Consider the following 16,298-nt stretch of genomic DNA (forward strand, 5'->3'; position numbering starts at 1 on the left):
TCAATTATTCAAGTGGGTATGCGATTTTAAGAGGGTATTCTTTTGTACATTAGCAGGGTTCTGCTTTCCTAACACTTACAAGTGTCTTGTACAACTCAGACATCTAGAAGTACTAACTGAAGCAGCAAGCTCTCTGTTTTAGAAGGACTTACACTGACTCGAGCTCTTTGTGTAGAGGAGTAAGCCTGTCACTTAGGTGAGCTGCATCAGAACAAATTACTCAGAGGCTTGTGTGATCTGCTTTGTTCTGTTTCACACTCGTGCAAAACCTCTACAGTAAGGGAGCTAAAATAGCACACTCGTCCTCTTGAATCTGGAGATACATGAATGCTGTCAGAGGATTCGATTTAAACAGAAAATGGTGGTTCTACCTGCTCACAAATACATCATAAAATTATTTGTTATAGGTCAATGCAAAGTCCTATAAAAGGATATGGAAGCAATCAGACTTTACTTCATTGTTGTCTGCTGATGGTCATTAAAAGAAATGCTGTAACTTCCAGTAAGGAAATCCCTAAATCATTGTCAGACGCTAGACAGGAGACTGTGCTGCCTATCACAGTCTGCTTAGACTTAAGTTGCTGCTCTTGTCAGAAGCAGATACTGATAAAGTGACCTTCAGTTTGACCCACCACAGCCTCTTGATAATTTCATGTCTCACGCTCTCTCAAATGTTTATGTTGCTTTTGCAATAAAAACCGATGTTTTAGCCACCTACCTGGATTTCTTCAGCAGTTAACCATGAAGTTTTTGGTACAACTCCTTGGGGGGCAACACAGGTACCTTCCTCAGTTTCCACATTGTAATAGTAATCATACATGGCTTTCATTACAAGTTTAATCCATGGACTATCACTAGAACCTAAAAGCAGTTCATACCGTTAGTATACATTTGTGTCCTGTTTCACTGAAAAATCCCAGCTCTCCCTACTCATTTCCCCTCCCTGTACTTGCTGTGAAGCCCTTTGACACGCAAAATCTCTGTATATCTTGGGCCTTTTTGTAGTAAGGATTTTCAGAATACCCTGCTAGGTGGATGAGAGTCATTCCTCTAAAGCAAACTGGTGATAAGGTTAATAAAACATCTACAAGGTTGGTACAGATCCACTGCTACCCTCTCCAAACCCTAACATGTCAAGTTAGTGCTCCTGAAACAGTGTGTCCTCTGTTTACATAATCTCTCATAAGTGAAACAGGCTGTGTTTATAAAAAATATTTTTCTTGTCTTCTGCCCAAATTCTGGACTTACTGACTCTTATTTCACACACGACATTTCCTATATCCACATCATTTTCTTGCTTATTGCTTTGGTAAACCAGCCTGCATCCTGACAGGCAGGAAAAACCTAATTTCCTCAGGGACAAAAGGCCCCAGGATAAAACTAGTAAGGCCTTAAAAATATTCATGTTGCAAAGTGAAACATGCCCATCTACTGTAAGAACGGGTGCTACACTGACAGTAATTTTTTTTGTAACCATTAGCTAACCTTGGCTGCTGTCAGCTCTGACAAAACATCCCATCATCTGCTAAGAACAGATTCTAGCCCCAGCTTTTGCTGGTAACTGCTGCTCTGGCAATGCACACGGACCATAATTGGGCTGTGAACACTGTCGGATACTGCCTTGATCTTTGACAGCAATCTGTAAGGCTGATGCATGCATCTCTGCATGTGCTAATATGAAAAAAATTGTCAGTGAGCAATAGAGTTTTCTGAGAGAATGGACTAATCTATTGACAGTCACAGAGGAGCTGCCCTAAATTCACTCAGAGGCAGGTTTGAGACTCTAGGAAGTCTCTGATAGACTCTAGAAGTCACTAGACTTACTTCTCAGCAGGTACTGTGGTCTGCATTATGTGCACAACAGTACAATGTCACGTAAAATGCACTTGGAAAAGTATAACATTTGTCAAAAGACTTTAAAGCAGCAGCTGTCTTCCCTCAATTTACAGATACCTCCTGTTCTAGCTTTCTGATTGCCTCAGTGATATGAACATGTGGAACTGTCCTGTTTAGGAAGATTTTTACCTTCTGTAGTTTTCATGTTCTTGGCTTCAGAGAGCTTCCTGAAGTAGGTTTCAGCACATTCAGGAATGACTCGTAGTCCAAACCTTGACTGTAGTGTCATCAGGATTGGCTGTGAATCACCTTTCTCCAAGCTCTTGTTAATCATTGATATTCCAACAGCCACTAGGGTCAAATCATAACAGAGAAAAATTAAGTGTCTTATACTCTATGTACCCATAACTCTAGCCTCCAGAAATGTTGAAAATGGACTTCTAACACTGGCACACACAGACAACACGGCATACACAGCAATTCAGTGCTTTACTCATTTACATCTTCCTTCATGCTTGTAAGGATAAGTGTGTTAGGTAGAAAGTGTCTGCTCCACCCAGGCTTGGATGCAGCCACAGCACAACTGAGAGCTGTCTGAGGGCATAGCTGCTCCCCATCACGGGACATGCCAGGTGACAGCAGGGCAGGGGTTGAGGATGGCAGGTACCCACATACTCAGCCTGCCCTAACAGACAGGCCATCATCTGCTGATCACCTGGGAGCCTTCTAGAGGTACATGAAGTAATTTGGTTACAGGCTGTAAACGTTAACATTCAATTCTACTGTACAAAATGGGAATTAAAACTGATTGCCTTGAGTAAATTCTTGCAGCAGCCTACTCAGCATCATGAAGCAAGCCTTTCTTGACCTCTCCTCCTCAGGAACTTGTTTAAAGTTAATTCACAGCCTTGAATTTGCCAGAGATGCAGCTTTTGCTTTCAGGGCATATAAAAACACCCTGAGAGGTGATGCTGTGAAGGATGCGCAGACTTTGATGTTATATGGCATTACCCATACTGTGATTCAGGGCTTCCTTGCTCAGATCCCACCATCTCTGAGGGAACAGATTCCACAACACCTAGCAGCATACATGTGGAAGCATATGCCACTTCAAAAGTACCTTACCCACTAGATGTTTGGGCTGCTTTAGAAATAACTGCTCTGGTCTTTAAAGGTGTGCCTTCACATCTAAATTCAAGATCCATGCACAGAGACACAAGTGAATAGAGCTAGAACATCCATTCTGTGCTTTGGAACAGACCTCTGCCCAGCACACACATGTACTGGAAATGTCTTTCTACCATTGCTGTGGCACTGTGATATCCAGGCATCGGGCCTCAGCAGCAAGGAAGCAGAAAAAACTGGGAAGCCACACATTACAGCTGGCTGCTGCTGGCCCCAGGCTCATACACAGTCCCATATGCCCCATCAACTCTGTTCAGCAGTATTTGAATGCTTTCCTTCCTCCTTTTTATCATGTAGTTAAGAGAGCTGGAAGATATTTTTACAAAGACAAAAGAAAACACAACTTAAGCTAAGATTCATTTATGTAGGTCCACTGCCATGTGGCTTTTCCTCATCCTTTAATTAATTATGCTTGTATTTTTGAAGGAAAAGGTAACAAAAGTGTTTGTCAGGGAAAAAAAAACTCAGCAGAAATTATTCCTTTCTTTTTAAGTGCTGTGTGGCTGTTGCTCTAGAGAAAGGCCATTTGGACACTGAAAAATCATAAGATAACTGGGGGTTAGCCATCCCCAACTGCCAGAAAACTGTCAGCTCCAGTCTGCTTCTCCAGCAGTTAGGATGCCAGTACCAGATCAACACTGCAAAGGGCTCTTTTCCACACCCATCCTCCCTTTTAAACAGCTGTGATATACAAAGCCACAGTTGTCTGGTGTGATAAGCCTGAACTCTCAACAAGGCCAAAGATCAGCTTTTTCCTATAACTTGGACTCTCTCAGGACACACAGACTTCCTGCTTTGACAGACTCTTCCTGTGCAAGACTGAAGTCAGTGTCAAATCTACTCCTGAAGGCTATACAGCTGATATTTGGCTGATCTCTTTTTGTCCTCCACTTAGATAAGAAATACAATGGTTGAACTCATTAAAGAAGTGAAGCAAGGTGATGCAAAACACAGAGCAAGCACCACAACAAGTTAGGAAGTGCACCAGCACTTACTGAACATTTCTTCCTAAATAAAGGTAGAAGAAGTCCTTCACTGACAGGGACAACTGTGAAAGCCTCTCAAAATTTTAGTAGTGTACCATTTAGTATTTATATAAGGCATAAAAGTTAGTTTGGAAGTGATCAAGACTGTTTCAGTACCACTGCCAGTATCTTCTCTTATTTCACTGCTTATTTTATTGCCATTACTGCAGGAATCTCAAAACCACTTTTTAAACTGAAAAATACATCTTTGACTACCTTGTGAAAGTTTTGAAGTTGTTTGCCTTTCAAAAATAGTGCCTGTGTGATAGATCAAATAAAAGTTCCTTTCCAAGTGGTGATCAAGCTGAACTTTAAGTTTAGACTACGTGAACACAACATGCAAACTTCCTGAGACAGGATGTGTTGGTTATAGGAAGTACCAGGTTCTGTGCCATGGGGAAATGTTAAATCTCAGGTTTTAGCTGCAAAACTTTAGAGCTCTTTAAGAATGAATGCCCTGTGCTGACAGTGCTTCTTTTCAACTCACAGGGCAGAGTACACAAAATTTGGTTTTTTTCCTAAAAGTGGAATGTTAAAACAGTTCCACTGAGCATCCTTGATTGTGAAAAGCTGCGCATTTACTACTAACACAGATTATAAGAAAAGATTTTAGTACAACAATTAGGTAGTGGACGGACCAGTGATTTACCATTACCAACATTGTATAGTATTGCTGTATGAATTATGCTGTCCTAATTTCTGCAGGGTGCTTATGATGCATATTCTTAATGCTTTTACTCCAGTGAACACTAATGAGGGAATTTTTAAGCTGCTCCTTAGGTTTAACTCAAATCTGTTTATAAGCTATGTGTTTCCTTCCCTTCCATGTGCTCATGTTTCCTCATGGTGGCATGCTTGGGAAGCAGGTTTTACTACAAACAAAGGTATCAGCACTCCCTCAGTACAAAAGCTTGGTTGAGACAATGTGTGTATCTGACCCTGTCTCAGAGAACACAAGCCCAGTGCTTTCTATGGATATGTGACCTACAAAAATACTTCACCTATCTTCAGTGTATCTGCCTCGTTATGTGAAGATGATATTAGTTGTTTAAATAATTTCTAAAGTTATAGTAACACAAAATGCAACGTTCCTGTAGCAGGGATAGCTATTTGTGGTGTCCATCTGTGTTCTCTTCCACCCACCCCTTCCCAAGCAATAACTCCTGACGCGCCTGTACAAAGCAACACTGACTCACCCACAGCCAAGGGAAGCAGAAGGCTGACCAGCACCCACTGCCTTGTCTGTGCTGTGCTGGCCTGGCCTGGAACAGACAGGCACATCACCATGCTCTCCAACCTGCCCCATAAACCCAGTGGTGCTTGCTTCTACATTCTTGCCAAAGTTTATTATGTATCATGAATATTTTTTTCTATAATTATTATATTCAATCAAAGCTTTGACAAAAGGTGTTGAGTGCATTCAGTACACAGCACTCTGACAGATTAAGTCTCAGCATTTTTCCTACAGATTTCCTCTTCCTTACAGATTGGAAGAGCATATACTTTTCAAAAAGAGCTAGCACTCCTTGTACCCTTAATTTAAAAGTTAATATGTTCCTGATTTTTGTTTGTCAGCAATCCATAAAAGACAATAGAAAGAAATATGAATAAGCAAAATTGTAACCATAAAAATTTTCCCTTAAAATATGCATAAAGATTTTCATTTTAAATATAGCAAAAGAAGCTCCTGAACAGCATACCTGTTCTCATTCATATATTTCAGGAGCTACATGAAGATACACTGACATTAGAAAGATTGGTCCTGATGTAAACCTGTGTAACCAAATCCGTTGAATTATTAGCCACACCTTAAAGATTACCACTTCAGATAGGACTAACACCATTCCTGTAGTTTAAGTCATCTCAGTTTTAGTAAGAAAAAGAACACGCACTAATTTCCTTTCATGTATTTAAAGGCTTGCACCTTCCCTGAAGTGGAAAATATAAATTACCAATTTTATTTTCCCAAGACCAAGAAAAACAAGAGCAGTGGAGATGCAGGTTAATGCTTACAGGCTGCTGTTTCTTTTATGTTGTTATTGCTGTCATTGATTCCTCTTTGTATTTCATCCAGCCACAGAAGTGCTGATTCATCTTGAGATTCCTGGGAAAAGGACAGTAAAAAGTCGTGAAAAAACTGAATAATAAGAGTTATCTCAATACAGTGATACAGCTCCAATATAGAATCTCTGCTTTGCAAAGCTCTAGAACACAAAAAAAGGATTTGACTGTTTAAAGTCTTCAGTGGAACACATTCATATTCTATTTACTGATTGGAAAAAGATCCTGTTTAGATACAAATCTCTGAAAGTTTTGATGTCTAGAGGAACAGAATTTGCTGATACTGCTGGCATAGAATTCATTCTATTAAAGATCAATAAAAATGGAAACATTTTTATTTCCACGATATGTAGGCAAAGTAGTCTGAGTCACATAAAATCACACATTACCAGGAAGCACTGTGATAGTAGGAGAGAATAGCAGAAGGCTGCAGGAAGTTGGCTTTCTTTCAAAATCCCTTATTTGGAAAGGATCCTTGTGTATATTTAAACACATGTTACATTAGAAAATAACAGTGAATACTCTCATAGAAAGACTGCTCAGCTTTAGTAATGATGACTTAGCTCATGCAAACTTTTCTGTAATTAAGCAGCAGAATAGGTACCCCTCTTCTTTCAGGCCTAGAGCGCACGACATTAAACCCAATTTAAAATAGGAGGTGTAGTAGAGTGGGATCAACGTCCCCACTAACCAGCTCTACTGCCCAGGTTCACTGGTGATACCAGCACTTCAGCAGATAAAACAGGGTTAAAGTGATATTTAAAATCTAATCCAGTAGATGGGTGGGAAACTCATGCTAAAGAGGAAATAGGAGCATCAGGCCTATAACAGACTAACGATGAGAGAAGCTGGAATGTATCGATTAAGAGAGATCTAGGAAAATATACACACAAATATTTCAGGGAAAAAAACCAGCTAGAAACACATTCAAACTAAAAGAGTGTGGACAAAGAAGCAGCTTTGCAATGAGTATCCCTGGTTAAGCGCTGAACCTCAGGCCAAAGAGCTAATAAATCTGATATCCACAGAAACTACAAAGAGAAAACAGGGTAAAAAACCACTGAAGACATGCTTTTCAGCTTGCATCATATATGTAAACAACGTAGCAGAATACATAAATGACATAAAGTGGTGTCAGAAAATCACAGGACAGTGGACACATACTGCTTATTTTTCTACCAAGTGAGAATTAGCACTTGCGAGAAAGTTTAATAAATTCCCAAACTGCCACTGAATTTTGAGAAAAGCATTGAGAGTTTCTAATCTGGCATCCAAATTTTACACATTAAATACAAGAACAGACACAAATACTGCTCCAGAGCCAAGGACAACTTATGCTGAGCCTCACAACTAACCTGGAAGCTAGACCAAGGCTTGGGCTAATTTTGCTTGCTGAAACAAGCTGCTGTTATTTGGCATTGAATGGGAAAAAAAGAGGGAAAAAAAAGCGCCAGGCAGAGTAAAAGGAAGGGATCAACAAAGCAGGAAATGAAAATAGGGGAAAGGTTTTAGAGGCTGCAGTCTGTGGAGGGGTGGAAATTGTCTGAAGAGAGGAAGTAGGTGGATTGAAGGAGCCAGACAGCTAACAGTGCACAGGGAGGCAAAAGGCAAAGCAGAATGCAGTTTTCCTAAGGCATTTTTGTATGTGTGGCTTCTTTCCGTCTTTGCCTTTTGCTAAACTGAGATCATCACACTCTTCTGCAAGCCCAGCTTTTCTCTGGAGTACAGAGTTCAGCCATGTGACATTTTGGTCTCAGAATGAGACCCTTGAGGATTTACTAAACACACTCCCTGATTTTTCCAGAAAGCATCTTTTTACGCCAAATATCTGTATGCACAAATGTCAGTAGAACCCTGCACATCAGCTTCAGGCTTGTGGTAAATTAGGAGTTAAAATGCTGCTGTAAAGCAATTTTATCTCTGTGTTGGGCTGAGGCTGAAACTGAGTCATGTGTGCATATTTGGATACGTCACACCCTCTTGCTGTAGTAGACAAAGAACAAATTAGTTCCTTACCATAAACCCCATGCTTACAGGATGCTTCTGGAGGACAGATCAATCATTCTTTAGTCCCTTACAGAGGGGAAAAAAGCCCCCACAAAACGCCTCTTGAGATGAACTAGGACAGCACCATTGTTCAGCTGGCTGGATTTCACACACTACAATGAAGATACTGTTTTTCACTGGACTGCTCTCTTTTACCTCCAGTCTTTGCACTACAGGTGAGTCCTCCTTTCTGTATATATTCCATCTTTTAGTCAATAACATGGACTTTTTGATAATGCTGTTGCTCTACCAGCTGTGAACAGGAAATGAGTTGTACATGCATGTACCAATTACGAAAAACTGTTCCAGGATATCTCCTTTAAAGCAGATTTTTATTCTTTCACTTCAGTTACACCTCACCTCTGTCAGTCATTTTCTATAAAGAATTTTTTTAAGGGGACTTTCTGCACTTACTGAAGACACATCTTTTATCTAGTATTTTTGTAACAATACAATAATTTTAAACCTGTAGTGTCTTGTTTTACAACTTTACAGATGGTGTTTTTAGAAGGAAATGCTCAGATGACTATTGTGATAAAAATAACTACAGGAAAATGATCAAATAATAAACCTTCCTAGAATTAAAAGTGTTTTCAAACCAAGCTCATTTTGAAAAGCTGGTATACATAAATATATATACACACATCAGACAATGCAGGCACATGTATGACTTTTAATGAGTGATTAAAACCAGTTCCCTGGAGTAACCATCCAAAAAACCTACTAAAAATTATGTAGTCTGCTAATTATTATTTTAAAACATTCTACTGTAAATCTGACAGTGAACATTAATAAAACTATTCTCTTTATTTTATTTAAATATGGAAAGGTAAAAAAAGGTCCAAAGATTTTCACCCATATTTCAGTTTGCTTCTGAATTCCAGTTTCATGGTGCATGCTGAAGGCTTTACAATAAGTATTTTTGCATTAAATGCAGCTAAGAACACTTAAATGACACAAATACTTACACAGTTGTTTACTGCGCAAAATCTATTTTACAACACATGGCTTTAAAAAGCATTTTGAACACATTTGTGCTTCACGTGAAGATGTCAATGTCTCTACAGATTCCTCAACTAAAGACTAAGGAACAGGTGTTAATAAAATAGTATTACTGGTTTTGCCCATATGCTGGCAATATTTACTCAGAGATAATTTTCCTGCTGCTTGAAAAGTATTATTCACTTCCCAGTAAATTACACCCAATACCTGCCCAACCATTTGTTTTCAATTTTTAAGAAATTGCCCTTGCTCAGGTATGAGAACCTGAAAAGATCTGGTTTGCACTAGTCAGAAGTTGAAGAAAAACAATTTCACATGTGAGACCAAAAAAACCAAGGGTAATTTCCGTTTTCTAATTTGAAAGTTTCAGTTTGTCTTAGGCTAGAGAGTGCTTTTGGCAACTTTTGCAGTCATTCATTTCATATGTGAAGTGACAAGGACAGTAATGGTGTTTGATCAAACCTAAACAAAAACTGCTTATATGATGAATGACCAAGATTCCTGCTACTGGGAAAAACCCTCCACTGGTCATAAGCATTATAGAACTGTCTTATGTTTTTACCAAAGATTACTGAAAACACTCAAAATGCAGAAAGATCAGCTAACACTACATTAATGATGAATTTTCAAGATCTGGTGTGAAATGATAAATGAAGACTGATGTACATTTGAACACCCAAAGCAGAGGAGAATATCCCCAAATCTTTTAAACTTATATTGCTTTTCATGTAGAGATGGTTATCTTTCTCTGCTCCTGAAGGTGAGTTACATGGTTAATACAGTAGTTTGTCCTTTTTAACAATTTTCACTTTGTTTTATTTTTAAGCTTCAGAATTTTCACGGAATGGCTCTGCAATTAAAACAGTGTCTCTTATAAAAACTTTTCGGGGAATTTCAGCGAGAGACTATGATTACATCCCTCCTTATGCTATAGAAGAGGAAACAACAACCATCCATATCAGAGAAAACAAATGCACTTCAAAAAAGTCAAATGACTCCACATTAACAGAAGTGAGCAACACCACGCTGGAGTACCTCACCAGCTCTCTGAGCACCAAGCTAATACCTGCCGTCTACCTCAGTGCTCTGTTATTGGGTGTGCCTTCTAATGCCATCATTCTGTGGATGCTACTCTTCAGGATCCGCTCCGTGTGCACTGCCGTCCTCTACACAAACCTGGCCGTTTCAGACCTGCTCTTCTGCATCATACTGCCCTTCAAAATAGCCTACCACATCAACGGGAACAACTGGGTATTTGGGGAGACCATGTGTCGGGCGGCCACAGCAGTGTTTTACGGCAACATGTACTGCTCCATTCTGCTGCTCACGTGCATCAGCGTCAGCCGCTACCTGGCCATTGTCCACCCCTTCACCTACAAGAGCCTCCCGAAGCGCGCCTACGCCATCGCAGCCTGCGCCACCGTCTGGGCCGTGGTCTTCCTCTACATGCTCCCGCTCACCATCATGCAGCAAAGCTATTATGTGAAGCAGCTGGACATTTATACCTGCCACGATGTGCACAGCGCCTGTGAAACTGTGTCTTCCTTCCAGTTCTACTACTATGGGTCCTTGGCTGTATTTGGGTTTTTAATACCGCTTGTGACTATCGTGTTCTGCTATGTCTCGATTATACGAACACTCAAGACTCACGAATGGTTCTGGTATGTTAAAGTCAGTCTTTTGATTCTTACCATCTTTGCTATTTGCTTTGTGCCAAGCAATATTATCCTTATTGTCCATCACATCAACTATTACTATTACAACACAGATAGGTTGTATTCTTTTTATCTAATTGCTTTATGCCTTAGCAGCCTAAACAGTTGTCTTGATCCTTTCCTCTATTTTCTGATGTCAAAAATTAGAAGTCAATCCAATATTTATCTGACAATGGTTAAAATATCCAGGGAAAAATGAATTTATTTCTATTACTGGAATTATGGTTTTGTACAGTACTAACACAGACAGCAACAATTCTCAGGTGCGACATTTATACTTCAAGTAAAATGGGTTAGAAAACACAATCTCAGTAAATTTATTTCCTTCTACACAAGGAATATCTCCAAAAATACACTTCTCTAGCTCTATAACTTTATTACGTGTGTTGCAACACCTGTGTACCTAGACTCAGGGAAGCAGCTCTGCACCTTCATTTCCTTCTGAGATTGCTTTCTGGCCATGGAGAAGCTGCCAGAGTATCAGGCACCCCAGCTTCTAAATACCAGAGGAGGAGTCAGCATCCAAAGAGCACTTCTAGGGCAATTCATGACACTTCAAATCAGCTCTCAGACAACAATCACTGCAGGAACAGTGTTACGAAAACAAGTTTTTGGCCTGGTGGAAATGGGAATAAGCACTTTGTACACGCCTGGGAGCAGTCAAGAGCAAATACTGCCCAGGATGTTGGAAATACGGAGTCCCCATAGGTTCACAAAACAGTAAGTCTACAGCTGTAGATGCAGAACCTGACTCTTCCAAGGCTACCTCTCCCATGAGGCTGCTTAACCAGCTCTGCACTGGAGACTTGTTCTTCCACTTCGTCAGCGCCTGCACTTCCCTAAACCACAGGGATTGCTGGGAGCTAACCCTTATCAGTGTGAATCCAAGCATATATTGCTCTTGCTTGGTAAGCAAAACAGAGAAGCTATTTTGTAGTATTCTCTATTTCTACATCCTCACAGGAAATACCTACAGTGTTACAAATACTGCAGCTCACTACCATTGACTATTAGTAAAACAATGGGTCAATTTTTACCTTTACAGAAACTCAAAACCTACTTATATACTAAGTTCCTAGAAAATTACCTCAGTGGTTGTCATTTGAATTTGTAACTGCAGCATGTAAGTGAGGATAAAAATGTTTTATGTTGTTTTGATAACAGAATTGTAAAAAAACTTTACTTAAATAAATTGAGTTACACTGGAAAATGCCTCAAGGGAATTTGCAGTCTGGTGAGGGTCCCCCTTTTCTATTTCTTCTGGCTCTTAGTTTAAGTTAGTTTTAATCCTGCCGTTCCTTCAACATGCACAAGAACAAATTTTAAAGATAACTCTAAAATAATTCAAATATTACACAACTGTTGAAAATATAAATGAGGTGAACCTAACTAAAACCTCTGTACCTTCTGTACCTATCATACAAGAAACACTACAACCAAACATAGTAATTTGGTCCATCTGTTTAACTTTCCAGCTAACCACAATATGCTCCCTTAAGACAGGGTTTCTCTTCACTGCGACCAGAATACATTTGCCTTGAAAAGGCTTTCAGAACTGTTAAAAGCTGTGGTTTAAGATTTACAGGACAAAATGAGTTCCAGGTTTGCGTTTTCAGTTTCAAGCAAGGAACAAATAGGTCAGATCTGAGATGAGGACCTCAGATGGTAAGGGTAATGTGTTCTGGCAGATTTGGGTGCAGACTCCCCCAAATCACCACAGCTATGGGGAAGTGACAGCAAGCTGCTTAGAATAAGTGAGTAGGTTTGACACATATGTTTTTCCAGATGTTGGGGCAGGAAGTTTATAGGGAGACCTATCTGATCCTTGTAAATCACATACTTCCTTTTACCACAGCTCATTCTTAAAACATGCTAAACACAAATTCTGACAGATCTGCTTTATAAACAGGGATCAGAAAAAGTGGAAAATAGACAGACTTCAGAAATCACACTCCCTTTACAATTGTGTTTGGCTTTTTAAGGAATGTCAGTCTAAATCGTATTTTTACCTAAAGAATGGTCATATCTACGATTGATCTCTGTAAAGAGTAAGAATGCATCTAAGTGTTACTTTTGGGAGCACTGTGCCTTGTTCTCTTCTGAAATAGGAGCAGGACTCAGAGAAGGTAGTTGCCAAAAGACTGCAAAACCAAAATAGCTCAGAAGAGAAAGGCCAGCAGAAGTCTCTAGGAACATCAAAAATCTTATAATGGGAAGATTTCAAAGAGATTGCACAATTTTTGTTCCAAAATTTGGAAACACTCATTTGTTTCCTATGAGCACATTCACACCAGGACAGGAGTAGGCATCAGGTTTGCATTTGGGGATCAGTGGGGCAGCTGGCAGGAGTGAGCCAGGACAGGACTGCTGTGTCCTGTGGGCTGCAGGTCTGTGCCTTGGAGACATCCTGGCTCCCTGTGCATGCACATGGCATGTCCTGGGTCAGCACTGTGCAGCCAGCACCCTCACTGTGCACAAACACTGACCCCAGCCTACCCAGGACCCGTGAGGTCAGAATGCATGAAACCCGCCCCAGCACACATGGTGAGAGAGAAGGCTTTTCAGCACTGAGGGCTCAGTGAAACCAGCCCTTACCTGGGAACCCTGGTGAGAAATTGATTTGTGCAAACACCTTTCAGAAGTTCTGACAGCATGATTTCACAGCAGGTACCCCAGGTGAGGTGACACAAATGCTGGAAGACTCTTTACAAGCCAAAGTTTGCAGACTTTCCCCAGCTCACCATGTTACCGCAGAGATACACTGTGTGAATTTTAATTGTGTTTTCCAGACACTGGGCATTTTAAGTGCTGTGCTAGTAGTTTTAGCTAACCTTCAGTCACATCCTGCAAGCTGCTAGGCTCATCTTCGTTTATGCTTCCCTGAGCTGTAATGCTAACCAGGCCACTGCTTTTGGGGAAGCAGATAGCAACATCCAGCTGAAATAGGTTTTAACTGAAGGCATGTGCAAGACCATCAGCTTGTTATTTCATGATAAAGCTGCATGATAAAGAAATATGTACAAAACTCCACTACAATAAAACAACATAAGCAAGGGAGACTCCTCAAAATACTTCCAAAAGATTTGTTAAATACACCACAGTTGTGACTTCTTTCTGGCAAAAACCTCACTTTCCATCCCTACTCCCTGACACAGTCCTGTAACTGTATCCCTATACAAATTCCTAAATGAGAATTGCTGCTGCCCGTATTTTGTAATAGCTGCAGCAACCTAGAAGAATTAAAATAAATGAGATTACAACAGTAGCAAGACATATGCAGAAAACGTCTTCATTTTAATACAATGAGAATTAATCCATTTTGCCAGTCAGAACAAGTCATAGTGCAAAATTACTTAGTGCCAGTTTGTTGTCACTCACCTATTTACAACCTCACTGGGTAACAACAATGCAAACATCAGAGTACCAGGACAGGGACACAGAAGCAAGTGAAAAGAATTGGCATTTCACTTCTCACAGAGAACAGTAAAAATTCTAACCTTGCATTTTTGTGCTTTGGCATGGTGCAGAACATCCTGATAATGCCTTGCATTTACTGGTCTCACATCTTGCAGCTTGGCTGTGGGCAACAGCAGGGCTTCTAGAGTTTTCTCAGGATTTCCTTGGTCAACTGCTTCATTAATGTGTCCAATTGCAATGATTCCTATGAAACAGAAAAGTTACTAAAGACCCACTTATCAAAGAAAGTTGCAACTTTTGGGATATCACAGACAAACAAAGCAGTAACATGAAGAACAGAAAAATCACAAAACAAGAAGCAGAGGCAGCAACAGCAGCTGATTTTAAATTATTTTTGCTCTTATATTCATTTGATGCTATACAACTATCATTCCTATCACAGTTATTGATATATTTGGATAAAACTCTTCCTAAAAATCAAAATTATCCTTGGCAAAAAAGGGAAAACAGATACTTCTATTTTCTGGGAAGAAGCACCTACATGAAGCTTAAGAAAAAAATGGGTGTCACATATTCATATGTTTAAGATATTGGCTTACAGTGATGAAACTTTTATTTTCAAGTGATTTCAGACCGCATTAGTTGAAACCCTGATTTGGACAAATACATATATACTGTACTCCCAGCTACAGCATTACATAGCAACTTAACCTCATTTCTTGTAATTTCTCTGGAAATAACCAACCTCACAATGCTGACCAGTGGCACTCAGTACTTCAGTCAGGAAGTAAGGCCAAATGTATTTAATAAAACCTTAACTCATTTTCTTCAGACTGGGCCCAACGGTTTCAAATCCATTTCCTCCTGCCCCTAAACAGTACTGAAATGCACTGCTTGTAGTCCCTAAAGGGGACCACAGAAAGGCGTCAAGGGTTTCACCATCACCTGTGAGGGATGACATGCCTGCTCCCAGTGGATTGTCCCTCCACAAGTGTCTCTAGACCCACCAGACCTGGTGAAGTCACAGATACAGGTCATCATAAGGCTTGGGGAATGAGCAATTTTTCCAAGGTGGTCCAAAAGAGGGACAATGCAGATATGGGACTTGCTTAAAGAAACAGAGGCCTCCCTTCTTCCTCTTCTCTCTGCCCATCTGTCCTCTCTAAACGTTCCCAGGCAGAGGTCAGTGTCACTGAGAGCAAGAGCAGCTATTTTGGTACTGAAGACTTTCACTGCTACTGCAAGTGCAGAGGTTCAGACAAAAAAGTGACTCTGCCAGTCAAATAAACTGCTTAGCACCCCACCTTGTCAGAGGGTACACAGGGCAAGTAAGCTGTGAAGATCCATGGCAACCACTGGACTAGATTTAGGAAGAAATTACCCAGCCAGTTTTAGAAATTCTGCAATATAAAATTTCCCTTACCAGTATGAAACAGCAGCATGCAGGACACTAATGGCAGTCCAGGAAGGACAGGAGCAGCCTGTGTCTTACAAAGGCTCTCAAAGTGCACTGAGACTGCTTCCAAAATGGCAGGCAGTCTGAAAGCTGCCTCTTCCTGCTCCAGCAAATTTGGCACAACTTGATAGTCTCAAATTTCAACATACAGTGGAAGAATTTGGTGCTTTAGCTTTTTTGAGGTCCAAATGACCAGCTATCACATTTAATATAACACCATCCTCTTATGGCAAAACAGTTACCTTCAACTTCAAAAATAAACTCTAAATCCATTCACTTGAAAACACATGGGCAAAAGAAGCTCCTTGTCTGACAGGAAATCAAGTTACCCAAAGGGAGAGCAAGACAGATATTTGCATTGTCTAACTGCTTACTGACTCCTTTGTGAAAAGCAATCACTTGGAATCATTTACACATTAAAACACACTTTTCAACGGAACATCACCTGTAATTTCCTCCCCTATCTCCCAATATGCTCTTTGCTTACAACTGCAAAATCCCCAAAGTGAGACCATCCAGGGCTGGAAGATACTGCCAAGCAGGCAGAACCACAGC

The 16,298-nt window shown here is 40.3% G+C and overlaps 2 protein-coding genes across 2 annotated transcripts in view; one reads left to right on the top strand and one right to left on the bottom strand.

The window, feature by feature from the left end:
• The window catches only part of IQGAP2 (IQ motif containing GTPase activating protein 2), a 102,206-nt gene that overhangs the window by 23,007 nt on the left and 62,901 nt on the right, over positions 1-16,298 (bottom strand). The window contains exons 12-15 of the mRNA XM_031062191.1: positions 14,368-14,531; positions 6,060-6,150; positions 2,026-2,187; positions 719-861 (exon numbers count right to left, since the gene is read on the bottom strand). Coding sequence (XP_030918051.1) covers positions 719-861; positions 2,026-2,187; positions 6,060-6,150; positions 14,368-14,531 — 560 coding nt within the window. The remainder of the gene's footprint in view (positions 1-718; positions 862-2,025; positions 2,188-6,059; positions 6,151-14,367; positions 14,532-16,298) is intronic.
• Positions 7,747-12,075, top strand: F2RL2 (coagulation factor II thrombin receptor like 2). Its single transcript, XM_005427283.2, has 2 exons — positions 7,747-8,329; positions 9,982-12,075. Exons 1-2 carry the CDS (start codon positions 8,272-8,274, stop codon positions 11,067-11,069), a joined length of 1,146 nt encoding a protein of 381 aa, XP_005427340.1. The 5' UTR covers positions 7,747-8,271; the 3' UTR covers positions 11,070-12,075.

This window comes from Geospiza fortis, unplaced genomic scaffold, assembly GCF_000277835.1.
Source record: "Geospiza fortis unplaced genomic scaffold, GeoFor_1.0 scaffold201, whole genome shotgun sequence".
NCBI classification, from domain to species: domain Eukaryota; kingdom Metazoa; phylum Chordata; class Aves; order Passeriformes; family Thraupidae; genus Geospiza; species Geospiza fortis.